This window comes from Acanthochromis polyacanthus, chromosome 7 (genome assembly GCF_021347895.1).
Source record: "Acanthochromis polyacanthus isolate Apoly-LR-REF ecotype Palm Island chromosome 7, KAUST_Apoly_ChrSc, whole genome shotgun sequence".
Classification (NCBI taxonomy): Eukaryota; Metazoa; Chordata; class Actinopteri; family Pomacentridae; genus Acanthochromis; species Acanthochromis polyacanthus.
The window spans coordinates 24,622,860-24,649,385 of NC_067119.1; the positions used below are offsets into that span (position 1 = coordinate 24,622,860).

The following is a 26,526-nucleotide window of genomic DNA, read 5'->3' on the forward strand; positions in this document are numbered from 1 at the left end:
AGTACCATTACAATCACTCTGTAGAGGTTAGAGGTGTTCAGCAGTGGAGGAACAGAGCTCGAGAGAGTGCCACCAAGCTGTCATCACAGCAAAGAGATCGCTGGAAAAAGGCCCACTGCAGTCAACGGGGACACTAGTCAACCCAGGATGCAACTGTGCTGAGGTGATGAAACACCGCTGATGCAGGTGCACTGTGCCAACCAAGCCAGGGCCAGAAGAGCACAATTCATCTCTGCGTTTCTGACGAAGCCATCCTTGGCTGTGCTGTCATCACTGCTGCTGAAGAAATATGGATGGAGAGAGGTAGAGCCAGTGCCCTCATTTCAGGGGACACATCCCACTGGGTTAAAAGTGCTCCTTGTCTTTTTGTGTTTTGTGTGTGTATGGCACAAGCAAATTGCAAGTGCATTCAAAGATATGCAAAAATGAGTAGCTAAGACTACACAGTCCCATTAAAAGGAGAAGAGTGTGCAAAATGGTTTTTCAGGTATCCCTTGGGGCAATTTCATTTTAACCACACTGTGAGTGTATATAGCAGTATAGAATTCTTTCCGTTTCTCTCACAACTTCTGCCCCTTATCTTCCTCCTAGACAAAAACTTTTAAAATAGCAGAGATTATTTTTCAATTTTCTACCTTTCCTCGTGGAGTGTATACATTCCCCTGTCCTCATCAACTAGCCAGATATCATATATTCCCCAAGTCTCTGTGCAGTTTAACATTTATATACATGATTATGAATACTTTTGTCGGCTTGAGTAATCGAAGTGAGAAGTATTTCCATAAAACAAGTGTGTAATTACTTATCTGTTTGCCTGTGGTTTTCTCTCAGTGCCACAATCAATTACTCTGTCCTCAGAAATGATAAATAATGAGGAAAGCTTGCGGCTAAACAGATTTTGGAGAGCAAATCCAATATTTCACCTTGGAGAGAATGGAGGAAACAGCTGAAGCAAAATGGATACAGTAATGAGTCCCCCGTTGTATCTTAATACATCTTGGTACACTGTATTGCACTCATTTTTTTTTCCAACAGGGCACGTTTACTTGCACTTCTGCACCAGTAGTCCAAATATAACGAGCTGTGCTTTTTCATTCTTGTTTTGTTTGATTGTTAGTTAGCAGGAGATCTCAAAAGGGATGCCATGCATTCAGTTTTTTTTTTAAAAAAGGGCATAGTTTCACAACCCCATTGCATTCCATGAAAATTTTAATTCATCGTTCCAGCTTACTGTAAACTCAGTTTAGACATAAGGAGAAGTCCATTTATTTGCTCTGTTTGCTCAGTTATATAAAAAAAAATCTACTACTAACTTGGGTGAGAGACGCAAGGCCTGTATTTAATAGTGACAATAAACAGCAAAATGTTCATGAATAGGCTTGCTTCACCGGAGTAATGATTATTTAGGCAGTTTAGGAAAATTCATACTCTCAGCATGTAGCTACTGCTGTTCATGTTATTCATTTCACCTCTGACTCTTTGTTCATGTTTGTCCATTTCTTGTTTTGAAGTATTTATTTCAGGACTGCTGCAGTTTTTGACAAAAGCAGATCATATCAAAGGACAAAGAACTGACACAGATACTAACTGAGCATGGGTTAACCACTTATTTGTCAGTTCTTTAAACACAGAAATTCTGAAGCTCTTGGTGATACACTAATTTACTCCACACATGCTGTTTTCATGGTATGAGCTGAAAAGGCTTTTCCATAGCTCACACTGAGGTTTCCACAACAGTTAGGAACAATTGTACATGACTTCTAAAGCCACGTTGTCAAGCAGCAGTACACTGTTATCACAAAGTCAGACTTGGATATAATATAAACACCTCACTTAAAGCCAATTAGAACATTTACTGTAAAGAAGGAATTATACTATTCTATAGCCGCTGAATTTATTTATTTACGAGTCAGTTATTGTTGCAGGGACAGTGCATAATTAAAAGTGACTGCACCAGAGTTAGCTAGCAGGTACAGAAAAAGAGAACAACCACAGAGGAATAAATACACTTCATGAAACAATACAAAACTTCAAAGTCCATCAGTGTTTGATCATAAATAAAATCAGCAAAAACAATACATATGCGGTAATCACTGGTGGTGACAACTTTGTAGACTTCAGCCAAGAGGCTGGTTTTAAACACTAAAAAGCTTCCTGAATCTTTAATGTCTGTGGAGATTGAATTCTACTTCTTCACTGCTTTAACTGAGAAAGCATATTGACCAAAAGCTGCCTTTCTGAACTGAATCTGAAACAACTACACGGACACAATGTCTCTGCATCTCAGAACTAGGCAACAAAAATGTCAGGAAAATTTAGGAAATATCGACCATGTGACAGAAAAGAACTGTTATTGGAATATGTAGCGCTGAAGTGTCTTTTTTATAAAGTATTTGATATTTCTTGCTCATCACTTGTGAACTGGATTCTATCAATATATGACACACTTATTTTGATATACACAGGTTTTTCCAAAACTATAAAATTTTGTAGTTTAAAAATGCTATTCAGTCGTTGCAAGATTCAGCATATGATCATTTTGGCTTCAAAAAGGGTCTCATTGATATTTCTGAATTTTTTGTTTGTTTGTTGTAATTTCTTGTAAATGTTTAAAATATGAGACCTTTGCATGTTCTCCATATGTTTGAAGACATTCATTAGAGGTTAATAGATGATTCTACATTGGCTGTAGATGTGAGCATGGTCATTGTTGTCCCTTTACTGGACTAGATGTGCCCTGCCCCTTGTCCCATGTCAGCTAGGACAGTCTCTAGCTCCACAGTATAAATGTGTATAGAAAATGGATGGATGAGTGTTTAAAACGTTCCATAATTGGACAGAGCAAAAGCAATATTTGGTCAAATTTCACCACGTGGGTGGTACTACAGTGACATGATAAACTGAAATGACCATAACTATACTGTCATGAGCCGTATTCACTTAATGTTCATTTTTGCACAAAGTCCAAATAAAGCTAATTATATATGAGGATCACATATGACTATAAATAGTGGCTGCAGTGACAAATTTTGAGAATTGGGCAGCCTTGGCAGAAGTGTGCACTTTCTGAATGTTTTCTAGATGAATATGTACTTCAATCAGGGAAGGCAGTTTGCCATCGTCTCTAAAAACTCTAAACCAATCAGAGCCTGTACTTTTTTAAATTCATTTTTGTTGTCTCTCCGTCTTTCAATATATCAAACAAGTGTATTTTCAAAAACAAGTGACACATTGCTGATTTCAAGCTAAGGGGATTATGCAAAAAGCATGTCTTTCTTGTACCTCCCAGTTATAAAACAAAGCAAGATACATCAGCCAAGAGAAAGGGAAAATGTGCTGTCTTCAGTATTTGTAGATTGCTTTTGGCTAAAGAGAAGAAAATAGAAGGCAACATCCTCCGGAAATTTCTGTCAGAACTGGATGAAAGAAAGCGACTGAATTTTCAAGTGACTGTAGCCTGTAGCTCTGGCAATGGACAGGCGTCATCGCTGTGTCCAATCGCATCTATTGTGCAACTTGATTCTCTGAATTGCATGAACTATTGCAGCTGTGTCTTATAATAAGAGCTACATCAATTAATGATACCATGACGATAGTACCCGATGGATTAAAAATCAGGCTATAGCTCTCCTGCTGGGTGCTTGGCTGTTTAATTAGTAAACCAAAGAGGAAATCAAACTGAGAGCAAAATCAATAGTAGGGGAAAGTGTAGGGTGGTGCACTGAGAGCGTACGGCTTACATCACAAGCTCACAACAAGCATTGTATGTCACAAGAGAAATGAAACAATAAGAACCCAGTGTATTCAAAGGCAAGACGGTTGAGTGCTGGATGACCGGTGTTTGCATCATACTCCTACTCAGATTTAGTTCTCAGTTAAGATCAAAATTATGATACCTGAAGAGATGGAAGCCAAGCGAAACACATCAGGGTGCCGGTTGGGGGCCACGGGTTCATACGGAGAGGAGTCCTCCATGTCTCCACCTGAAACAGTGAGAAAAAAAGATTCCTTATCACTCAAGCCAATCTAATAATTAGGAAACATGCATTACATGGAAAAGCATCATAGCTTCACATACATAATAAAGGTAATTGAAATGTTTATTCCTTTGAATTTCCCACAGACTCAAAAGACTCGAGTTTTTCCTTTGATGTGTCAACTGAATGCCTGTTTTGGATTTAAATGTAATATTCTACTTAAATGAGTTCTTTCCTCAGTATTGGCTGACCAACAACTGCCTCCAACGAGCGGTTTGTTTTGTTTTGTTTTTTTTTTCATATGGAAAACAGTATGTTCATCATGATCAAATTATTTCGTTTTGGAGAGAGTATTTGTTCCTGCAGTGGGTTGATTTGGGGGAGTAGCTGAAGGACTAAATCGCAAGCGATGCATCTTCCCTGCTAACAATGTGTTGCTGGAGCTGTTAGTAAAAAAAAAAAATAAATAAAAAATTTAAAAAATCAAATTAGCACTCAACTGACTGAGTCTCTCCCATGTGCCTGCTTCTCTGTGGGCCCTAATCCCACATTTAAAATTCATAGCCATTCGGTGTGATTGAGACAAACCCTCCAGTGTGTAATAGCTTTGCATTCTGATCCTAACAGAAACACAGTGCGGGTGTTGTGAGGAAAGCTTGGAGGCCCGCTGCTACAAATGAGAAAATCTGAAACCTGTTGGTACAAGACTGCGCTTCCAGGACAACCAATCAGTACAAGAGATCAATAGATAGAGTACATTTAGTTTATCAACATGCTGCTCGGATGCTTTCGAAAAAGATGACGCAAGCTGATAAGATGTTGTCTTCTAACTGTGGCGATAATAGGTAAACCTGTTGTGGAAGGAGGTGTATATGTGCATATGTGTGTGTGTAGTAGTATCTGCGTCTCTTATCTACATGCAGTGAACAAGGGATGCAGAAATTAGAAATAAAAAGGCAAAATATTATCAGCTATGTAACGATACTCAGTGGAAAAAAAACTTCACGTTCAAGTCGAATTTATTCATCAAAGTTATTCAAAAGAACACAAAACAAGCCACAGAGTAAAGAAAACCAACCTAAGACTTGTGTATAGTTTCAGTGACACTGCTTTATGTGCACTTCAACATCATCCCTTCTCATCAATACTGACAATCATAACAAAATGGAGCAGCTCAGTTGGCCATTTTCTGAGTACATATAGCTATTGACATATGGCTCAGTTCAAAGTTGTTGGTTTGAGGGAGAGAAAAAGGAGCCATGGGGAGGGACGCAAAGGAGAGAACAGAAAAGATATACAAAGACAGTCGAAATCACAGAGAGAGAAAGGAACAACACAGAGAGAAGCAGAATGATTGTTTAGAGACCAAATGACCTAAATCATCCAAGTTTATGTATATACAGTATATAGGTGTCTTTTGTCCTTTCGATTCATGTTTTTATCTCAAGCTGCGTGTGCATTCCACTCATCTGTGTTCATGCTGATCTTTACATTTCTATCAAGAGAAAGGGACTTGAGAGGCTCCAGGACTCGAGATCTGTCATTATGTCTAATTACACTTCATAAACTATAACGCTCTGAAGCTTTTTAAGAACTCAAGACTACCACTTACACGGCAAATACCCACCTTAACTGTTCTCGCGCGTCTTTTTCAGCAGCACCCACCTCTGTTGCGTGTTCCAAATAAGTGGAAAAATTTGTACTTCATCCAGTGCACCGAGAACAGTTTGTACTCCACAGAGCATCGTGGAATAAAGGATGCCCTTTCTTTGGCCAAAAGCTAAACACCTTGTTATAAGGTTGCTTACCATTTTGTTCAGGCAGCGTCTTACAGCGCTGGGAAGCTTCGCTGCACAATCAGATGGGAATCGAACAATGTTAATTGACATTAAATTTCATAAGAAGAGCTGTGCTGCCGTGTACCATGGTGATCTTATAAAACAATAATATCAAACCACAACAGTAGCTGTAGTTAATGAATTTTAAAAGCTTATTTACATGGATGTTACAAGCAGTGCTGAATCATCAAATTGCAAATCACACACGCCCCGAGGACGTGAAAAAAAGACCCACAGCAGGAGGCCTTGTTGTACTTTTTGAAAGAAAAAACTACTCTTTGACAGTCACCCTGGACCCAATTATGCATTCATCAAGTAATAGAAAACTCTTCCCAGCTGTTTAGTGATAAGATGTTTTTAGCCGCAGGGCAACAACTTATCGCTGTAATTAAGCCTCCGTTTGACTTCATTTGCTCTGACAGTATGGAGCATGACCGGCACAGCTCAGACAGACAGTCAGGTCTTTCCCTGGTTATAGCATGAGAAGAATACTGCTCTTAACTGGATTCACAGTTTGCTCCTTTGCCATAAGGGGTTTTATGAAGCTGTTAGGCACCATCACTCATCCTTTTCATATGCATTATCAATGAAGTTAAACTCCTGGGGTGATGGAAACTGTCCTATAGATTTTTCAGTGACATTCTTGGCAAACAGTTTATAGCTAGAAGCAAAGTCAATTTTAATAATTGTCATTCACCCAGTGTCTTTAAAGGTGCCTTATACTGACTGTCCTCCAGTTTAATATTTATCTTATCTTGTTGCCTATTTTTGCTGCGGGCAATGCAGAAAAACATCCACACACTCCTGCTATATATTATGTCTGATTCATATAACAGCAATATACAACACAATTGCTTCTGTTCTTACATTAATTACCAAGAAAGCTTAGCTCAGCCCAAGCAGCCTGGAGCACAGCTGGGGGTCTTTTACAAAGCCCTGCTGGCTGTTGCACAAAACTCGGCTGGTGGCAAAAGGTGATCGAGGCTTTGCTGTTTAGTCTCCCAAAGTTTACAAATGAGCTGTCAGTGGAGTTGAAGCTCGCCAGGTCAATCTGCTTTAAATCATGCCTTAAAGAACACTTGCCTTATAGAACTGTATCAGAGGAAATGCTGGAATATGGGAATTCACATTTTTATTACATTAGGATAAAATGCGTTAATCTTTCCTCTCAACTTCCTCCCATTATGTGCTTATTTCAACAACGAGAAAGATAAAGCTACGTGATACCACAAATGCAGCTCTCTCAAATTGGGCTTTAACAGAACACAAGTTGAGGCATAAATTCAGTTAACGGCTCAGCTTTTGAAGTGATATTGACATTTTAAACTCAATTTCAAAGCATACAAATAGAATATTGGATTAGCTCAGAATAATATTTCAAGTCACAATTCCAATCCAGCGTGGCGTCGGTGGGCAAACACAGCTGAGAAAATGAGTGCTGAAATTTTTCAGCCTTCCCTTTGGCTATGTGGATGTAATATTAATATGAAACTTCACATACTCACTTACCTAAATCAGTTCTGTACTGGGTGTCAGGTGCCAAATGCCGAAGAGTGATAGGTAAGAACACGGATTGCTCATTCTTTCTCTCTGCTCAGTTTGGATGCAACACAAGTGAAAAGAAAATCCCTCAATTTTTGGATGCTTCCAACAGCTTTAACAGTCAATAAGAAGCCGCTTAAATATTTACTGCAAACATGATTGTTGAGGCCATATAGATAAACTCGTAACTAAGGGACGGCTGTAAAAAATGTGTTGGACTCCTCTTTATGCTTTGAATTTCTCCATATGGAAGTCAGAATGAAATCTAAGCAGCTATTTCACGAAGCAGAGAGTTAAAGAGAGTGACAGGCAGCAAGAGAAAGAGCTCACCGACCCCAGTGGTTGACTTCTATGATGCACATTCATTCAGCATCGCTGTGCATCTTTCTGCCAGGAGTGAGTCTTAATGCCCACATCTCGACAGTATTCAGTGAGCAGAATGGCCCGTCACTCACTCTGGCCTCTGATCGAGAGCCTGAGAACTCACTCTGCTATAAAAGGCTAATCTAAACCCCACTACTGGGCCCTCATCTGAGCCGCACTGTCACACTCCATACCAGCCTCACAGTGAATGGGAGTCATCTCAGGCATTTCACCTTACAGCATAGAAAATCATTAGACAGATTTACGAGGACAAACACCACCTGTTTTGTCATCATATTTCACAGATCCTTTTCACATTTTGGGATGAAAGATGAAAGGGGAGAAGGAGGGATGAAAAGGACAAGAGAGGGAGGGGAAAGTTCTGAAAGCCTTTATTGATCTCATCTAGAAGCTATCGATAGGTTCCTTCCTCTGATGATGAAGTAGCCACCTAGAGAGTCCGTTTGGTCTCCAGCGCAGAGGGGGAGAGAGCAGAGCGGACATACTCAGCATGCAGGAGCCTGCTCTCCCTATCCCCTGACATGCGGGGCAGGCTGGAAAAATGTTCTGCTTATGACAGTGGATGGCTAAGGTAATGGCCGGTGACTGCCACCATTGCTCATAGTAATGATGGTTTCACCCAGGAATACTGTGTACCTTGGCCACCTCCCCTCCTCCTCCGTGGTTCCTCCCCATGACTCTGTCTTTCTTCCTCTCACTCTTTCACTCTTTGGTTTTCTCTGCCTCTCTCTTAAATTTCTTCTCCCTCCCTACTATCATTTATCTACCGTTCTGTCCTTGCCTCCTGTCTTCCCTCTCGCTCTCTCCATTACTCCTCTCCCCTCGTCTGTGTCTGTCACGATGTGCACAGCATTCTCACACTGTCCGGTTTCATGTAACTTCTACCAACATTATGGGCATACTTGTGGTATTAGAATGATGCAGCGACACATTCAGCAGATGACCTTTGCAACGCTGACATTCATAAAAATGGAGAAAATAAATCATTTCACAAAACTGCATGGCGTTCTAGTCCTTTCTTGTGAAGACACAGGCTCCTCCACAATGAAGAAGCTGGAACAAACTGGTGTGGAGCACTGATGGAGCTCTCCTTTCTCTCTCTGCGCTGGAAGTTAGCTCAGCTAATTAAACCGTTCTGAAAGGTCCTCACAAAAGTTCTTCGATTCCAACTTTGAGACCCAGGATGTGATTTCACAGCTGAGACTATAAAATAATGTATGTCTTAGGTGTGGAACTTATCGTTTAAATTAGCAATTGTACAGCAAACCTGCAAGGCTTTATTCACATGAGGCCCAAGGCACAACTGAAAGAGAACCACAGCCATCTATACAATATTCCAGCGTGTAGCAGCCAATATTTCTTTCTTAGTAATTACTTCTTTTTATAGATTCAAACTGCTGTATAGACCCCATTGCCTAACACTGACACAGGCCCACTCAGAGCAGAAACCACCCATTATCCATCAAGGACGGCTGCATTGAAGCATTGAATTCACCTGCCATATTCCGTTAGAAAACACAATTAACAGGTTACTGTTAGCACTGTTCCTGATAATTCAAAGACTGGCATTATAGCACCCTTTATGTGGGACTTCTAAACCAGACAGGGCAGTGCGGTAGCCTAAAGGTGGGCAATAGCAATCAAAGAGGCAATCTGAACCAACATTGTAGCTACAGGACTTTGATATTCAAACATGTTCGCATGGGTAAGGAAGGTGCTTGTAGATTTAGTGTTGCAGAACTGTAGCTGCGACCCCCTGCTGAAATGTGCCAATGTGCGCTTTCTGCTGATACTTCAAGAGGACACAACAAGCAACACTTGATGACAGTAATGAATCACACTGTTGTCACTCTGTGGAAGCACTTCTGTAAGTGTTTTTCTCTGTAGTGTTTCAACACACACGTTGTCAACTTTGAAACACATTTCCCTTGTTTGTTATGACCAATGCAATTTACAGTTGCATCTAATGGACACAGTGCACACAGCAGCTCGAGGGCCTTACAGGGAGTCTGGTTTGACTCGGTGAAAGATTAACTTTTTACTTTTGCTTTCAAGTGCATCTGGCATTTTCAGTTATCAGACTGACGGAGCAGTGAACTCTCACAGGAAAAAGAGGAGAAAGAAGTGCATGTTGCACACTTTAACACACAGCTTTAAAGCATCGACGCTGTTTCATGACTCTAAAACTCACACACTGGGAGCACAAATCTGTCATTACACTTACCCTCACACCATGTGAGGGTGCAGTGTCCTGGGAAGAAGTGCTGCTGATGGTTCGCTGCTGGTGGCAATTATCTGCAAATAATTAATTCAAGCAGACATCCGATCTTCCCTTTGGTGGAAAAAAATTAACTGAACTGCAAAAAGGAACCGGTTGAGTTGTTTTGCTATTTTTTCTGTCTTTTATCTGGTCTATGTAGATCATTATTATTACAACAACTCATTCCAAACCTAAATATGTGGTTTTACAAAACAGAACCCTGCTTTAACTAGAGTGCTAATAGAGATATTTTGTAGCTGAGTTCCTTAGGTGGAAGGGAGAAAAGATGAAGTGGTAAAGTAATGAATCTGAAGAAGCAAATCCTTTCCAGGTTGTTTTGAACCTCCGAATGATATTCTTTACATGTTAGTACAGCCACTGGAACGATTTACATGGTGAATTTACATAATACGACATGATAGTGTCCTTCAGCTGGAAAAGTCCATTTGATCTAGGAAATAAAAATCATCAAGATAAAGGATGCGGTAATCCTCTCTGATACTGACATCTCCGATTCAAGTACCGACCCCCCCAGACTTGCTCAGTGCTTGATGTTCTGGAAATGCTCTTTCCTCGATTCACACATGAAAAACGTGTGGCTTCACTGTGACAGTCTCAATTCCAACCAAATTAAAGAAGTGAATTTGAGCTAAACTTTTGCACCTTTTGGAAAGAATATTAAAGAAATGATCATACAATTATCTGATGAAGATAGTCAAAGTAGTTTAGAGCAAACCTTGATTTGCTCTAATTAAAACAACGGACAAAACTATTTTTCCTATTTAGTATTTCTACACTGTAGGCCTACATTCTCAAAGATGTGTTTTTAATTGAACCCTTTGCAACGTTCACTTGGTTTGCAATCAGAAATATTAGTGTTCACTAAGTTAGTTGGTTAAGCTTGCCTGAGGCAGCTAAGGATCTGTGAGCTGTTTGTGCAAGACTGGTATGGAAGCAGGCTGCTGTATTAAGCCCATCAGCTTCTCCTTCACAGACACAATGGTTTAGCCCTCAAGCTTGCAGGCCAACTTCCTGCCCCGCTCAACATGGGTCAAAAGAAAGAAGAAACATCTCAAGTTCCAGCTGTGGTGAGATTTCTTTATAGCCTTCTACGTTCTCAACACTATACTGGCCTTGGTGTATTGACAGAATATCTGAATATGTTTGTCCTTAAGCCATCAACGTTACAGCTCTTCATACAGAAAATATCACACTGGTAGCAACTATATAGGCTTTTTACTAGCTACTTCTTTGTCTGCATGTTAGTCACCCATCACCTTTCATTTTTTCCAGCTCCACCGCTTTCAGTCCCGTGTATCTTTTCATATGTTTTCCCTCACTCTCTTGTGCACCTTTCATCTCTCCATATTAACACGAGTACAATAAAACTTAAAAGCTACATTACACAATATATAACCTAAAAACTCTATCAAAATCTTCCAGTCATACCCACAAATGATTTTTAAAGTGGTTTAGCACCATTTCAAGAGGGTCTGCTGGGATTCAGCCTTTCGTGTTTGTTTCCAGAGATGGATGTTGTACATAGATTGTTTCCAGTTAACAAAAGCCTGCTTGACTGCACAATAGATCGTGATTAGATTAAAGCTGCACTGTAAGAGCTTTTCGTTCGTGTTAAAGCGGGTTTTATCTCCAAGGGTGACGGGGCCAAAGCGGGACAGTGCTGAGGAGCATTCTTCGGAAAGAAACGCATGCTGTGTGAAGGGCATATTGCAGGCGCAAGAGGTCTCTATCCTTGACAGCCAGACAAACTTACATTCAAACACAAACACTTTGACTGATGCTGCTATTTGTTAGGGAAGAAGAGGGTATGAATGAGGCACAGGGGGAGAACAGAAAGATCATTACATAGGAGAAAGAGTTAGAAAAAAGAGAGAAAGACAGGAGGGGAGACAGAAGGCCTGGGGAGCATCCATGTCATTACATTTCCCTTGAACTCATGTCAGGGACCCTCTGTTGCCATCAGTCTGATGAAGTGTAGCTGGTGCTATGAGCAGTCAGCCTGCCGAATCACTTCACGGATCACCACACAAAAGCCCTGAATGCTCCAAGCCCAGAGACTTTGCAACATTTCCACCATTACCCCACGTGTCAAAACGGCTGAGTACATTATGTCCTTCATGTTTACATGGACACTTGACTTCAGTCACAGAGACTTTGACCACATGTGCAAGTACGACAGAACAGCCTGTCCTCAAACCAAAAATGACCACATAGGTCGTCTGTACACACCCGTATTACGACCGAGTGTTACGTTTTGACTATGCGACCTCTGGCGGTTGAGTAAACATCGACACTCCGGTGTCGCAGGTGAAACGTCACCATGAACAAACTTTAATCTTAACACTATCCCTATCCCTTTCCCTCACCCTAACCCTAACCCTAACCCTAAACCCGTGCTGGGAAAGTGAGGAAAAAGCCATTTCGCGAGGGAAAAGTCGTTTCTCGAATTAAATCCCGAAATGCGTTCCTTTTCCCCGTAGGGGCGCTAACGTAAATACACTCTCATGGGTCGTATTCCGGTGCACGTTACATACGGCCGATACAGAATGCCACTCCTGCATTAGGGTCCCCCTTCAGGCTGATCCTATAGCTTACAGCATCTCCAATCAAATTGGGAAATTCTATGTGCTTTTTCCCATATGGATGAAACAAGAGTCAATGAGGCTTCTTTATGCTCTTTAAATGTATTGCGATGTAAAACCAGATGGTTGCAATGTTACAACAAGAGTGAGATTTTATGTCCTGCTTAAGTGGACACAGAAGGACCTGTGCGCTATACAAATGTAACGTAATTACATGGTAAAATGGAACACTTTAGGTGAAAACCAATAGGTCTACCACATCAGTTCTACCTAATGTAATCCCATTATGGCTCCATTATATTTGAGAGAGGGTGAGGAAAGTAGGAAAGCATATATTTTTCATCAGGGGCTTCTGGGTATCATTGGAAGAGGACATCAGGGAATAAGGCATCATCAGTGGGTGTGGTGTATTTGCCTCTCGTCTTTGCTCGGAAAACACTGAAAACACTGGTACTTGGAATCAAAAGATTCATTATAAAAAAATGTTATAATGCTGAAGAATGTGCAAAGTTATACAGATTAATACAAATAAAAGCATGTTGCACAGCTATGGTCACAGAATATTTGCTTCAGCAATGAACATGCAGCTTGGTGTGGGTGTGCCCTGTTCTATATCAAACATGATATTTCTATTTATTAAAATTTGTGGTGCTGCTGTGATATATATTTCATTGCCATTAGTTGGCTAATACTTTCATTTAGTTAACTATTCACTGCATGCTATTTTGTGTTCTCTATAATCTTGAGTATTTATGAGAGTTTTTAAAAAAAATAAAACTCACTTGGTTTTCTGCCTCTCCCTGCACTGTATATTCTTCGTTAATGCCTACTTGACCATGAAGCTTAAAGATTCCTGCAAGGCGTACTCAGTTCTAACATCACTGAACATCATGCAAGTTGGATTCACACCCACTGAGGGAAAACACAAAGAAACAAATGACTCCAAGGACCCGGACTGTTCATAATAAGCTGACTGGCCAAAACCTGAAAAAAGCAAGTGCTGATTTCACATGAATAAGTATGTAGTGTTGTAAAGAACCTGCGTGACTTAACGACCTATGAACACATTACTGAATGTGAAATTGCCACACAGTAAACAATGATGCATTGCAATCAGAATTTTCTGAGCCCAAGAAACCATCTGCCTCCTACCTTCAGTGAGTCCCATGTGGATGGTCCAGTAGTTCTGCAGACACTGCAGCTCCTTCTTCATGCCCCTCTTGCAGCGGCAGTCATACAGAGGGCTCACCAGCAGCACTTCCAAGGCAGCCTGGCACTCCCTGTTGTTATCTAGCATGGCTTCCTTCTCCTTGCCCACAAGGCACTGGCGCATCACCCGGTACCGAGAGCTGCAGTAAGGGTTCTGGTTGCACATGTCACTCGCCTGGATGCAATCCACCCATTCTGGCTGGGCTCCAGGCCCAGATGCGGTACTTGGGGATCCTGGAGCACCGCTGGCCAAGGACACAGACAGAGCTGAGGGGCCATCCCAGGAACTCGCTGCCTCCTCTAGGTGGGGACGAGAAGAAAGATGCGGGGGTGACAAGAGAATGTGGGCTCTGAACATTGCAAATTTCTTTGTGTGGGGGAGTTTGTGTGTGTATCTATGTGCAATTATTCATAGCTGGCATATAGTAGTTTTCACATTTGTTTTGTTCCTGCAACAAGAAGTACATGAGACCCAAACAGGTTTGATTGCCTTTTACATGCCCATACACGCTAAAGCATCTTTTGGAATGACAGGCACCTATAATCTTTCTAGCTTTTGACACTTCGATGTGGGTTCTTGTCATGTCTCATTTACTTCCTATCTAGTAATTTAACCTCCTTACCTGCATTGATTTTAGTGGGTCTAAAAACACCAAAAAAAAAAAAAAAAAAAAAAACAGAAGACAGCACCTTCTTATTAAAGCCAACCAAATGAAGGACTCAGCCATTGAAGAATATCTAATTATCTCGTGTCAAGCGAGCGTCTAATCAAGAACTACTCTTAATTTGCATCCAGATAAGCAGAAAATGAGCTTACATTGAGCAAACAGTGATGCATGGAGCAGAGACTTAGGTGTTGCCATTTGACAGGAGTCGAGATTCTAACGCACCTGCACACACAAACCTAAGTACAGAGAGTTCTGGTGAAATGACAAGAGAGACCCCTTGTGGTGATGTTGAGCACTGAGCTCAGCAGGGACGAGATGGTTCTACATCAGTCTGAGAGCAACGGGTAAGAAAAGAGTTACACGAAGTTAAGTGTAATATTATTGTATCAGTCAGATGCTTCCAATGGAGTATTGGCGTTTTATGGAAGATACCGACAATGAAAATCACAATGATGATGATGATAGATGTGATGCTGATGATGTTTTTTTTTTCCTTTCTTTTTTTTCTTCTCATATTCAACCAACCAAATCCAAGCGTAGCACAGAAAAAACAACCCTCAGGGATTTCTCTTACTGACTGAAATCTGTATTGTGTTGCTACAATAATGACCTCTTTATTTCCTCCCTGGAAGCTGCGGGTGTTTCAATGGATCCAATAGAAGCGATTGACTTCGCATAGTCCAAGTTCGATTTGTGGCTATGGGTGAAAATTAAACATAATCAAACCAGCCAACCATCCGGCTAGAAGCTGAACGCTCATCAGAATTTTACTGCACATTATAATAATAATAATAAAAGAGAGAGACAGAGAGAAAAAGGCGCAATAACCTTGTGCCCTCCGAACAACTCTTGCGTGAGAAAAGTGGCCACATACCAGAAAATTCTCCCTGACAATTACCACTGATGTGATCATTTTACTGTGACCCGCAAAATCCACAATTTGCACACAACCGCAGGCCTGTGTGTTATTTTATTTTATCCTCCTGCATGTGCCACTTCTTACCTAAGAGCAGAAGAGAGATGCAAACGCACATCCACACAGTGACAGACTTCATGTTGGACTCAGCGGGCAGAAAAGACGAGTTGGGGTCCAATTACACTAGTATTTCCACCTTTTTGGGGAAGGTTAATTCCTCTCTCCGGATCCTTGACCCAGGCTAACTGTAAAAAAAAAAAAAAAAAATCAATATCCTCATTCAACTCCAAAATAAACACATTCGATTAGAAAAATAAAATCCTCCCAACAAGATGATAATCCACAATATATTTTTTGGGATGAATACACTAAGCACGACGCAGAAAAATCCTCTGATACTGGAAAAATAATGAAAATCAAATACCAATCAATCAATCAGTCAGTCAATCCATGAAAGCAGTTTCTCAGGGTCCGTCTGCGCTGCGTTCATACCGACAAACTACTGAGACTTGATCTCTCCGCATTCTAAAGGGCTCAGACTGGCCGCTCCAAAATGCCCCTTTGGAGATAATTTGTCCCTGGAAACAGTCCTCAAACTGGCGCAAAACGATCTGTCAGCTCTCCCAATATCTCTAACGAGGTAGAAGAACTCATCTGAAAGTGCTACAGAGCGCTGACTGGATTTTTTCCCTCTCTTCTTCCCACCACTGTGCTCCCCTTCATATAAAAAAAGAGAAAAGCTGTGCGCTCCTCTGGAGGGGAGTGAACGCTCCTTTCTCACTGACTGCATGCGTGTCGAGGCATCACAGCACTTTTATAAAGAAGGAGTCCTCTGCAGGCCAGCAGAGGGCGCCCTGGGCGGTGGGTGTTCTCATTGGAAAGCGCGGCACACGGTCAACACTGTGGTCCAACAATAAATATTACCACACAGAAAAATCACCGCGATATTCTTGTAATTTTCCTACTGGGAGAAGATGCACCTGTGGTCCTCAGCATGTGGAATTACAGTGACCTCACTTGGCCTGTGTGCCGTTTCTTTGATTTCCTGTGGTGGTGCTGCTATAGGATTTTCTATGAAAGCCTATACATTTTGTCAAAAAAAAAAAAAAAAAGACTCCAGTGATTCATAATATCCTTCTTGGCTTATTACTATCTCTTTCATGGGGGAGTCTTTACACGTCTGCTCAGTATTCAGCTGTAGGAGGGAGAGAGGATGCAACTGCAACAGATCAAGGAAGGAATTAGGGTAGTGTACTGGATACTTGCACTCATAGCAGGAGCATCCAGTCAGCCGAACACAGTGAATCTTTTATTCAAGACCCCAGCAAGGTCACCATCCAATTCATTTTTTTTGGCTGACATCAGGGTTTCCTTCCCACAACCCGTAGAAAATTTGCAAATGATTCTTAGGGATAGGGTTCAAAGGTGGACTCAACGATGATGATGAAAATGTCACCATTCATTTCAGCGATATCCCAACACTTCACACAACATCTGTGGTTCCTCCGATTGAGAAAAGAAGATTCTTACAAAATAAAAAAAATAAAAAAGTGCACAATGTCTCGTATTATATTTATGCTCTGAGGAAATAGCCTAGCCCGCAACCCGCAGAATCTGCCATTTTTCAAAGTGGCTTCACATTAAACAAAATGACTTTGTTGTGCATCATCGCTTAAATAGTGCCCAGAATGTCATAAATCTTTGCAAATCTTGAAAACAAAGTCTCTATTTAGAAGCTGTGACAGTGACAAACGGCAAGGCCACTGGCTCATAATGATGTTTGACTGTCAGCCCAGCCTTCCATCCAAGAGGGAAAACAGCTCGCCCTTATAATGGCAACATCAGCCTCATTCTGCCTATATTGGCCCGGGCTTATTCTCGTCTCTCGAGTTTGAAGTTGCTGTCATTATGAGGACACTGTAAAGCATCATCCACCGTCATGAATATCCTGCAACTGTCCCGAATTAGTGCTGCAGTGGCTGCCCCGGCCCATTCTTCATGTGTTTTTAGGCTGCAGCGGATATTTCAGTGCAAAGATGGCATCCTTTTCCCTTTCAAGCATCTATTTCAAATGCCAGGCCAATTTTCATGTTTTATTTTAGCAGAGAACAAAGAGCTGCTAAATAATTTCTCACTGAAGATTAGCTACGTAAACTGGATGAAGTCAAACTGTTGCTTGAGCAGTGGGCTCAGAAAGGAGACATTTCTAATAACGCAAAAAGGCATGAAATCAAGAGAAACATTAGCTGTAAACAGAGTGAATAAAACAGCTAAATTTGCATTGTAAATTCTTATTGAGGCATCCCATTATGTCTATGCATGAATGTGCAATATGGATAAATCCTCTCCTCACATTTTTTTTTTCTCTTGTCAGGTCCGAGGTTGAATTTTATTCTTGTTGACATTGCACAATTCACCCCCTCCGTGGGTATTTAATTGCTCCATTGTGACTTCATAAAGCATCTGCAGTTTTTTCACGTGTGCAATTAGAGGGAGCCCACAGAGAAGCACACGCACTCACATGGCTCTATACCTGTACACCCTTTTAGAAATAAGCATATAGTTACTGCATGTGTGCTGGAGAGGGAGCAGGCGCACATGGAGATGCACATAATCCATATGTCAGATAACTGTGCTCCCACAAGGTGGCTCAAGACCGTGAAGATAGGAAATGACAAATCTGGATATAGGAGTCATTGTTCTCACCATTGAGGGAAATCATTCTGCGCCTCTGAGAAGTGTGTCTAATATGGTGAATATAGATGATATCATTATGAATTCATGGGATATGAAATAATGATACAGATAACAGTCAAAGTTAAGACTCTGTGCAATAACTTGTGCTTAGTGAGACAGCAGGGGGGTTTGAGAGTGAGCTCATGCTTACTCTCATGGGTCAAATAAGAGCTTAGACCGTCTGAAGCTGTCACCTTGAAGGCAGCACGGATAAACTTGCATACAAATGTGCATGCAAGTGTATTTGCGTCACAGCTTGTGTTTCCACGATGACTATGGTCATCATTCGAGCTGGACTCAAGTGAATCCAGCACAGTAAAGTGTTAACTATCTAGAATAACACCTTGAATGGACCATTGATCCTCGTGCTTAATGTTTCATCCAATCATGTTTAAAATTAAAAGAGCATCCTGCAACACTGATAAGGATTTGCATAGATTGGTTAGCACTAAATTTTTGCGTGCGATTTATTTGAGGCCAGAGGTCACTGTATCTCTCTGTGCCGTCATGCCTACTGGAAAGAGCACTAATGAACCCAAGCATACGGTATCCACACACACACACACCTACACACACCTACACACACACACACACACACACACAAGCACTTGCAGAGGTTAAGCATGACTGATTAGATTAGGAATTATGGGCTAATTAATGTGTATCTTGGGAGACCTGTACAGCATGCTTATTAGCAGACACAGCCGGAGTTAAGCAGAGAACATGACAAAAACATAAGTGTTGTTAATTCCCAGTATTAAATTAATTTAAACAGTACACTAAAGCTCTATTCCGTCCGGTTTTATTCACTTCAGTGTAATGAGAGGCGCTAAAGATGAAACCTCTGCCTGTGTGTACTGTTCAGTCATGAATTATTTAAGGCTGGGACTTGCTGTTGCAAAACATCTTTGAAACTTCGCCACTAATACTCTTAACTAAGAGTCACATTTTAAATATTCAAAAAGGCACAAAAATATAAATATATGGGTCATGATATATTTGAAACCTCTCAGCTCTCACAAAGAGTGCCTGTATCAGGTGCACAGGCTGAAGTCAGTCCATTCTAATCGATGCAAGAGGTACAATAGCCAACGAAATTAGCATCAGTAGAGTCAATTGTGGAGACGGTGGAGTGACAAGTGCAGCTGTAGGCTACTTCACATTATGAGTAGGGCCTCTGTTTTGTATTCTGCTGTGTTCTGTTACAGTCGCATGCAGTAAAACAACAATCTGCTCACATACAAGGTCTTAAACGTCAGTGTTTATGTCTGTATGACAACTTTGTTTTGGGCTGTTTCGAACGGACAACACAAAATTTCTGATGTGACCTCCACTAGACTCTCTGGAGGCTATCGACCAGTTAGATCCATTTGTTTTCCAGGCATTTCAGACATTGTCCATTTCTATCACATTACTTTGACAGAAATTGAATTTCCTCTGATGCATTTTTATGTATCCGAAGTGCTGTTCTGTTCTCGCCGGGAGTATAGTGTTTCCAGTGGTATGATGATGCAAAAACACTTTGCGTTTAACAGAAAAAAGGGGAAACATATTTTATTTTAATGTGCGTATTGATTTTAATGTACTTTTTTGGAATGCTTTCCACCTACAACATTAGTCCTTACAGTATGTATGATGCTCTGGCTGTTGTCTAAAGGGGTATTTCAAATTCTTACAAGAACACATTAGAACACAGAGGACAAACTTTGTCAGCGGGCTGATGCCATGCTGGGTTTTCTGTCTTGTTAGTCTCCAAAAAAAGCCATCTTTCTAACAGTAATGGCAGCACACAGTGAGGACACGTACCTATTCCTATCAAAGAGGCACAAACAAATAGCATGAGTCTGCAGTTTTTACCTACTCTTGTTTCTTTCCTGATGTCTTTTACAGCTCAGGATATTTTACCTGTAATGACATCAGCAGACATATTCTACTCTGTTTATAAAGTGGCTGGTTGTTGGTTCAATTTCAGCAAACTTGCCACGCAGGTACAGACAGTGGCGCTCCTAGCCCATCCCATTAAACACGCCGTGGGTCCCGTACGGGATATTGACAGGGACCTCTGCTCTGCCTAGCTCGGTGAAGGTCTTGGCATCCAGAACGAGCAGGAAAGTACTTTTCTCCTGGAAAACAGAGGCAGAGCAGATTAAATGTGTTATGTAAAGGAAAAGGTCACAGAACGCCTTTCTCACAGTAATGATAGAGCAAGTCCCAAAGCATTTATCTCCCCCATGCATGGTAAAAATATCTGTCTGTTGTTATGTCTCAGTTTTCTTGAAAAACCTCACAGTACACAGGTAGAACGTCATTGTCACCCAAAAAGTTGTTGTTACTGTTAGGATTAATTATCACTGCATTCTTGCGTTTGTGTAAGTAAATTACCTCTCTGGGTGTGATGATGACTGACAAGACAACTCCATCATCTTCCTCAGTAGCTCTGGGCGAAGCAACAAAGACAGGCTCAGACGGGAACAAGCCGGGATAACGCCACACCTAGACAGGAGGGATTACATAAACATACCCTTTTTTTACTTTGCGCTCTTTCATGTTAAGGAAAAACTAACCCAGAACCCTCTGCTGCCCTTTCAGTGCTAGCGAAAAAGAAGTAGAAACAACTTTGATGTGATAATACCCAGCCCAGTTGACAATCAGGTCTCTTTAAGTACTCTTTGATTGATAAAGAACCTTAAGCTCTTTGGTGTGGACATCCATCTTGAGCAGGGAGTCGCCGAAGACGTGTCCAAAGCCACAGGCGTAGAAGTAGCGGTAAGGTCTGCCGTTGCACTGGTCATAATTGATCTGAGGGAACTCAAGGCCGCCGTACTGCAGCAGCTCATCGTTGTGAAGCTCCTCATGGGTCATGTAAACCTGTAAGATCAGGGTTTTACTCAGATCAGCGCAACTTTTAAGATTTTAGCCAAAAGCTGAGGTCCACCGGCAGCCCTGATTTGCTCTACACCTGTGAGTGCTAGAAATCAATACTGCATTATTCTCTGAAATAGGTAATTGGATGCCTGGACATTTGTTAGTTAAGAATGCATCAAATTCTTTTAATTTTACTCCAAAAATATATGTACCTTCAATTGCAGTAACCAACCTATATTTTTCTATTTGTTTTCAGTGAGTGCGGCAGACAGCAGCACTTTTCCAGCTGCCTTTCAGTTGTTCCATGTACATAACACCACTCTCACTGAGAACTAAGACTGAGGACAGTGTCACTCAGGTAGCCATGACAACTAAAACATCAGTTTTCTTTCAGCATTTCAGCTTTTTTTCTTCTGTAAGAAAGCGGTGAACAGCGAGTGTGTGTGTGGGCCACACATAAGTACTTAAACTGCGATTGTTCTGCTGCATGCTGGACATCATTTTCAACTGCCATGTCATAAAACTACTGTCTTGCAGAAAGTAACTAAAGCATCTCTCATGCCGGATAATTGCGTAGAATGTGTGGGTGGGAACTGGCTGTATTCATCATGATTATGAGTCTTATTCTTTGCCCCATGCAACCAATAATGTGCGGTTAAACATTTAACTTTATAAGTGCAATGACCATACTGCACTCAGCATAATGTTTAATCTCACCTCTCCAGGGTTTGTCTTCTTCGCTGTGGCTTTATAGTTAGGCGGAGTGACAAGGTTTTGGTCCAAAGGAGTTTCTTCATCCACACTGAGAGGTAGGACATATCTCCTCGGGAGGTTTCTGCACAGTGAGTTGTAAAACTGCCAAAAGAAAATCAGACAGGACTGACAAGCTGTACGTGTGGCTCCTTGGAATAAAAAGGTGCGATGCAACCTTGGAACAATCAGACACAAGCAGGTACAAAATATTGACACAAAATCACATTTTTCTGTTTTGATGAAACTTTGTTTTGATTACAGTAATTTGATCCACCACATCTGAAATCGCAGAGATTTAAGAAGCCTATTGCATCAGAAACTGGCATATAAAGCCAATATCAATTCAATTCAATTCAATTTTATTTATATAGCGTCAATTACAGTCAAATTGTCTCAAGACGCTTTACAGAACCCATATGCCTGACCCCCAGAGCAAGCCCAAAGGCGACAGTGGCAAGGAAACACCCTTTTAACAGGGAAAAAACGAACACAATTGAACGATCCACACCCTAGACACAGACAAAAACCCTTCAAGTTTTTGCTGACTCATTCTCTCTTTCATTTTAGGATTAAAGGACGGGTGGTAATATTATAAAAACATACCAACTTGCAGTCTGAACAATGATGCAAACAGAAACACTAACATATGAAAAATACTTTTGTTGTAACAATCTGAATGCATTTACTTTGTCCATTTCCTCTCCCGAGTCTCTTCTGAGGTTCTCCAGGGTGAAATCCGCGATGATCTCACCATCATCTCCACAGCACATGTCCATAACCAAGAACCCATTGTCCTCAAAAGCATTGATCTGATGCAGCGTGAACATGGGAGCCGTACGATACTTCACTTCACTCCTCTGTTGGATCAGACATGTCACATAGTGAGAGCTCAGAAGCACAAAACATCAAGAAAACAACGCAGGTTTACACAGGCTGGTAGTCACATACGAAGGAGCTGGTGTGCTGTCTTTAACATTTGAACACAAGCTCCCTCCTTGGCACAGATGCTATTGTGTTGCACCTTAACATTTTGAAAGTTTGTTATTGTATGCTTAATGGGTGTGCTGTGTAATGAGATGAAAAAATTGAGAGTAACAATGTATGAGGAAAAGCTATGCCATCAGAGTGTGACTTCATCAAAATAAATAAGGAAAAAATGTCATCATGCATGAAGAGATATTTTTTTTGTTCTGACTATTCAGCAGCTGTGTGTGTTCCCTATATTACACTTTAATGTGCAAAGGAAAAAGAAATATGTCCTAATGCACCTTTCCAGTGTGCCTGTTGACCAGGTGGAAGATGGTTTCATACGTGGGATCCCAGGTCATGATTTTGTGAAAGCTCTTTCCCGCTATTCTGTACAGCATGAACTTCAGCAGGTCCAGCTTGATCGGCTGCTCAACGAACACAATATAGTTCTCTGACATGACTAGAGACAGACGTAGAAGAGACACACAAGGAAATGCACGTGTTAAAAGAGCACATGACTGGCAGATCTTATTCATCATATTTTCATCACGGCTCAGAAATAACATTTTCAAGCTTGTGTGCTGTATCTGCTGTGTCACGGTGGGATGATAAATTTCAGGGTGTAACTCATCAGTGCAATGCTGATTCTATAGTTTCATGACAGAGTTTAATGTCTGATGAAATTCCCCACTGATCAGGCTCATAAATGTTTTCATAAACATACATAAAAGAGGTCCGAGCAAATTATTGCAAGACCAAGAGACCTGTCAACAAGATTTCCGTGGTGACTTACGTTTCTGTATGTAAACAGAAAATGAGTTTCTAAGTGTTGGCAGTTAATTGGACCAGTACTGGAGGAGTAAAATGTCACTGATAATATGTCACTCTTTTTAAAGACGGCTACATACATCGCCAGCTTTAAGTTTGCACAAATTAAGGATTAACCTTTTCTTACACTTCTGAGTGAAAACAAATATTGCTCTTGCACATAAACACGTAAAAATGACTCTAACCATAACCCCCTATCTAATGTATCTCAGCTGGGGGAAGTAGCATGTGGAGCCTTGTATAACTGTACAATATGCCCCCACTTGTGGGATTTGTTGGAGCCCAAAAGTCTGGCAGGGCGGTCTGGACAAGGGGTGGTCTGCCAGATATATAGACTAAGATAGAATCAGGAAACTGGTGCAATACAGAAACCAAATGGAGTTACATTGTGTTAGATCAGCCAAAGAATGGAGTCATTTTCCAGTGGCTGACTGGAATCCGCATAATGCTTGATTATCAATGGCTTCTTCATTTACTGCTTGGCTGTCAGCTGACTAGCAATATCCAATCATAGTCTGTGTCCTTCTGTGACCCTTTGACATTTTACTCTTCAGATACAGTCATACCAGTTCAGGTTCCTCCACCTTCATGTTATGTGCTAATCTTTGAATAGTGCTGACATTACACAGATCCAGTCTTCATGTATATGTTAATTAGGGGAATAAAAAGTCTTGTTCCTGCTTCTCCTCCCTGGAGAAGCAGCGCCTGTTACACCACACCTAACTGTTAACGATCATAAAATTTTGGACTGCATTTTTTATATACAGTGAACCCTCGCTATAACGCGGTTCACCTTTCACCTTTCGCCTATCGTGGGTTCTTTTTGGAACGTAACCCCCGCGATAAATGAGGGTTCACTGTATACAAGTAAAAGCTGAATTACAACCAGATAAAATATGAAAACGCTAACACGCAAACTGTGTGTATCTTTGCAATAGTGCTCCCAAAGTTAAGTCAGAGGAGAAACTACAGTAAAAAGTTAATAGTCCATTTTTCAAACAGATTTCATGTTTCTTTTGAGAGACACAGAGTACAAGTGAAAAGTGTGTAATTTTGTGTGAGAGTTGGAAGCAGTGGTATAGACAGCGAGAGAGATAGTGAAAGCTGAACAGAAACAAAGGAACTGTGATTGACAATAAGGAGCAGAACAAGACAAGAATTCAAATTAGTAATTAATAAGTGCAGGAAAAAGTTTCAGTGAAGTAGACTCACCGTGGCGGTGCAGGCACAAAGCAAAAATCTCTCACAGAATTCATTAAATTCTCCTCAGTATATATTCAGCATGCAGACAACCTAAAGAAGGCGTAGGCTGTTTGTTATGCTGTAGTGTGTATCTCACCAAAGCTGTGATAATAGGAAGGTTTCCTGGACTCAGATGCTTGGATGGAGCAGATCACTTGGGCTCCATTCAGGTCTGCCGAGTCCTCCTTTGCAGCATTCTCCTCAGGAGGAGGCACACGGATGATGTTGTAGAAAAAACCTGCACAAGTGAAACACAAACCTGAATAAGGTGTTCAGCTTGTCCATTTACCTTCCCATACAGTCCTATAAATAGTATTCAACCCCCAGGAAGTTTTCTCATTTTATTGCTTTTCAACACTAAATCATGGTTAATTGCATTTTTTTTAAACAACTCCTTGAAAAAAAGACTGTGGCTACACAATGAAGACAAAAGAATCCTCTAAGCAACTCTGTGAAAACGTTATTGAAAAGCAGGTGAATACAAGAAAATTTCCAAATCACAGTCAAATCCACCATGAAGTAATATGGCACATGCATGAATCTGCCTAGACCAGGATGTCTTCAAAAACTGAGAGACCATGAAGGAAACAGACTAGTGAGGGAGGCCACCTAAACACCTATGACTCCTCTGAAGACGCTACAAGCTTCATTGGCTGAGAATAGAGAGACCAAGCATGAAACAACTGTTCTTCATCAGTCTGAAATTTATGGGAGAATGTCAAAGAGAATCTCGATAAGAGTTATGTAGGAGACTCTAAAGCTAATTGAAGGTTCTTTTGTCTGATGAGACCTTAATGCAGCATTTTGGCCAACAGACAAGGTGCTATGTGTGCTGGACACAAACAGACATCATCACAAACACAATATCCCCACCATGAAGCATGGTGGTGGCAGCATCATGATGTTAGGACGCTTCTCAGCAGCAGGCCCTGGAAGATTTGTAAATGTAGACAAGACAGTAACATGAAGCAAAGCCTCACAGAAATGGTTTAAAGGCAACAAGGTGAATGTTCTGGGGTCTATGAGTCTAAGCCCAAACCTCATTCCAGCTACGATTTTATGCCTGGACTTGAAAAGGTGTAAAGGATGTGAGCGCCATGCAACAAATTGCGGTGTCAAATACTGTAATCAGTTTTAAATTAATTCACAATACATTGTAGAAATCAGCTTTCACTGTGACAAGAAAGAGTCTTGACAATTCTTGTTAAAAGAAAACCGCATTATATTGATCATGATTCAATACTGAAAAACAAAGAAGCTTAAAAGGGGGATAACACTTTTTGTAGGCACTGTACTGATAAGTCAGTAAACAATTATGTTACAAAGAGTGAAGAACAGTTACCACTTGTTCCATAGGAATTGCCCATGTTGTATGTGGCTCCGTCACGGTCATAGTGTGGGTGAGCTGTAGCTGCATTGACAGCAACATACTGAGTCCAGTCCACCTTACAATGATAGATAGGGGAAAAAAAACATTCTTGTCATAGTACTTGTCATTTTTATCTCCACACCTTAGTCACTCATCTTTAACATCTGACTCTTTATCAACATTGTAAAGAGATGTATTTGTAGCAGTATTAGTGACTCACCTTCTCCTTCGTCTCCAGGCTTTGTGGATCTACTCTCCTCATGTAGTTGGTTTCTGTACTGACATAATAGTCTCCCTTGTACTTGACAAAGTTCACCATTGCGTTGTCTGTTGATTCTGTTCACACACATGGATGCCAGGGACATGT

At 41.0% G+C, this 26,526-nt stretch overlaps 2 protein-coding genes across 3 annotated transcripts in view; both read right to left on the reverse strand.

Moving 5' to 3' along the window:
- LOC110955749 (GDNF family receptor alpha-2-like) overlaps positions 1-16,204 on the reverse strand; it is a 48,797-nt gene extending 32,593 nt beyond the window's left edge. The window contains exons 1-4 of the mRNA XM_022200864.2: positions 15,822-16,204; positions 15,485-15,642; positions 13,757-14,113; positions 3,897-3,983 (exon numbers count right to left, since the gene is read on the reverse strand). Of these exons, the coding sequence (XP_022056556.1) occupies positions 3,897-3,983; positions 13,757-14,113; positions 15,485-15,536 (496 nt within the window). The 5' untranslated portion in view covers positions 15,537-15,642; positions 15,822-16,204. The remainder of the gene's footprint in view (positions 1-3,896; positions 3,984-13,756; positions 14,114-15,484; positions 15,643-15,821) is intronic.
- A 3,456-nt stretch (positions 16,205-19,660) lies between these two features.
- Positions 19,661-26,526, reverse strand: part of bco2l (beta-carotene 15, 15-dioxygenase 2, like) — a 34,867-nt gene continuing 28,001 nt past the window's right edge. For both annotated transcript variants that reach the window (XM_022200862.2, XM_022200861.2), the window contains 9 exons: positions 26,380-26,495; positions 26,133-26,235; positions 24,888-25,028; positions 23,020-23,180; positions 22,438-22,608; positions 21,716-21,853; positions 20,819-21,001; positions 20,516-20,626; positions 19,661-20,256 (listed from right to left, as the gene is read on the reverse strand). In XM_022200862.2, coding sequence (XP_022056554.2) covers positions 20,140-20,256; positions 20,516-20,626; positions 20,819-21,001; positions 21,716-21,853; positions 22,438-22,608; positions 23,020-23,180; positions 24,888-25,028; positions 26,133-26,235; positions 26,380-26,495 — 1,241 coding nt within the window. In that variant the 3' untranslated portion in view covers positions 19,661-20,139. The remainder of the gene's footprint in view (positions 20,257-20,515; positions 20,627-20,818; positions 21,002-21,715; positions 21,854-22,437; positions 22,609-23,019; positions 23,181-24,887; positions 25,029-26,132; positions 26,236-26,379; positions 26,496-26,526) is intronic.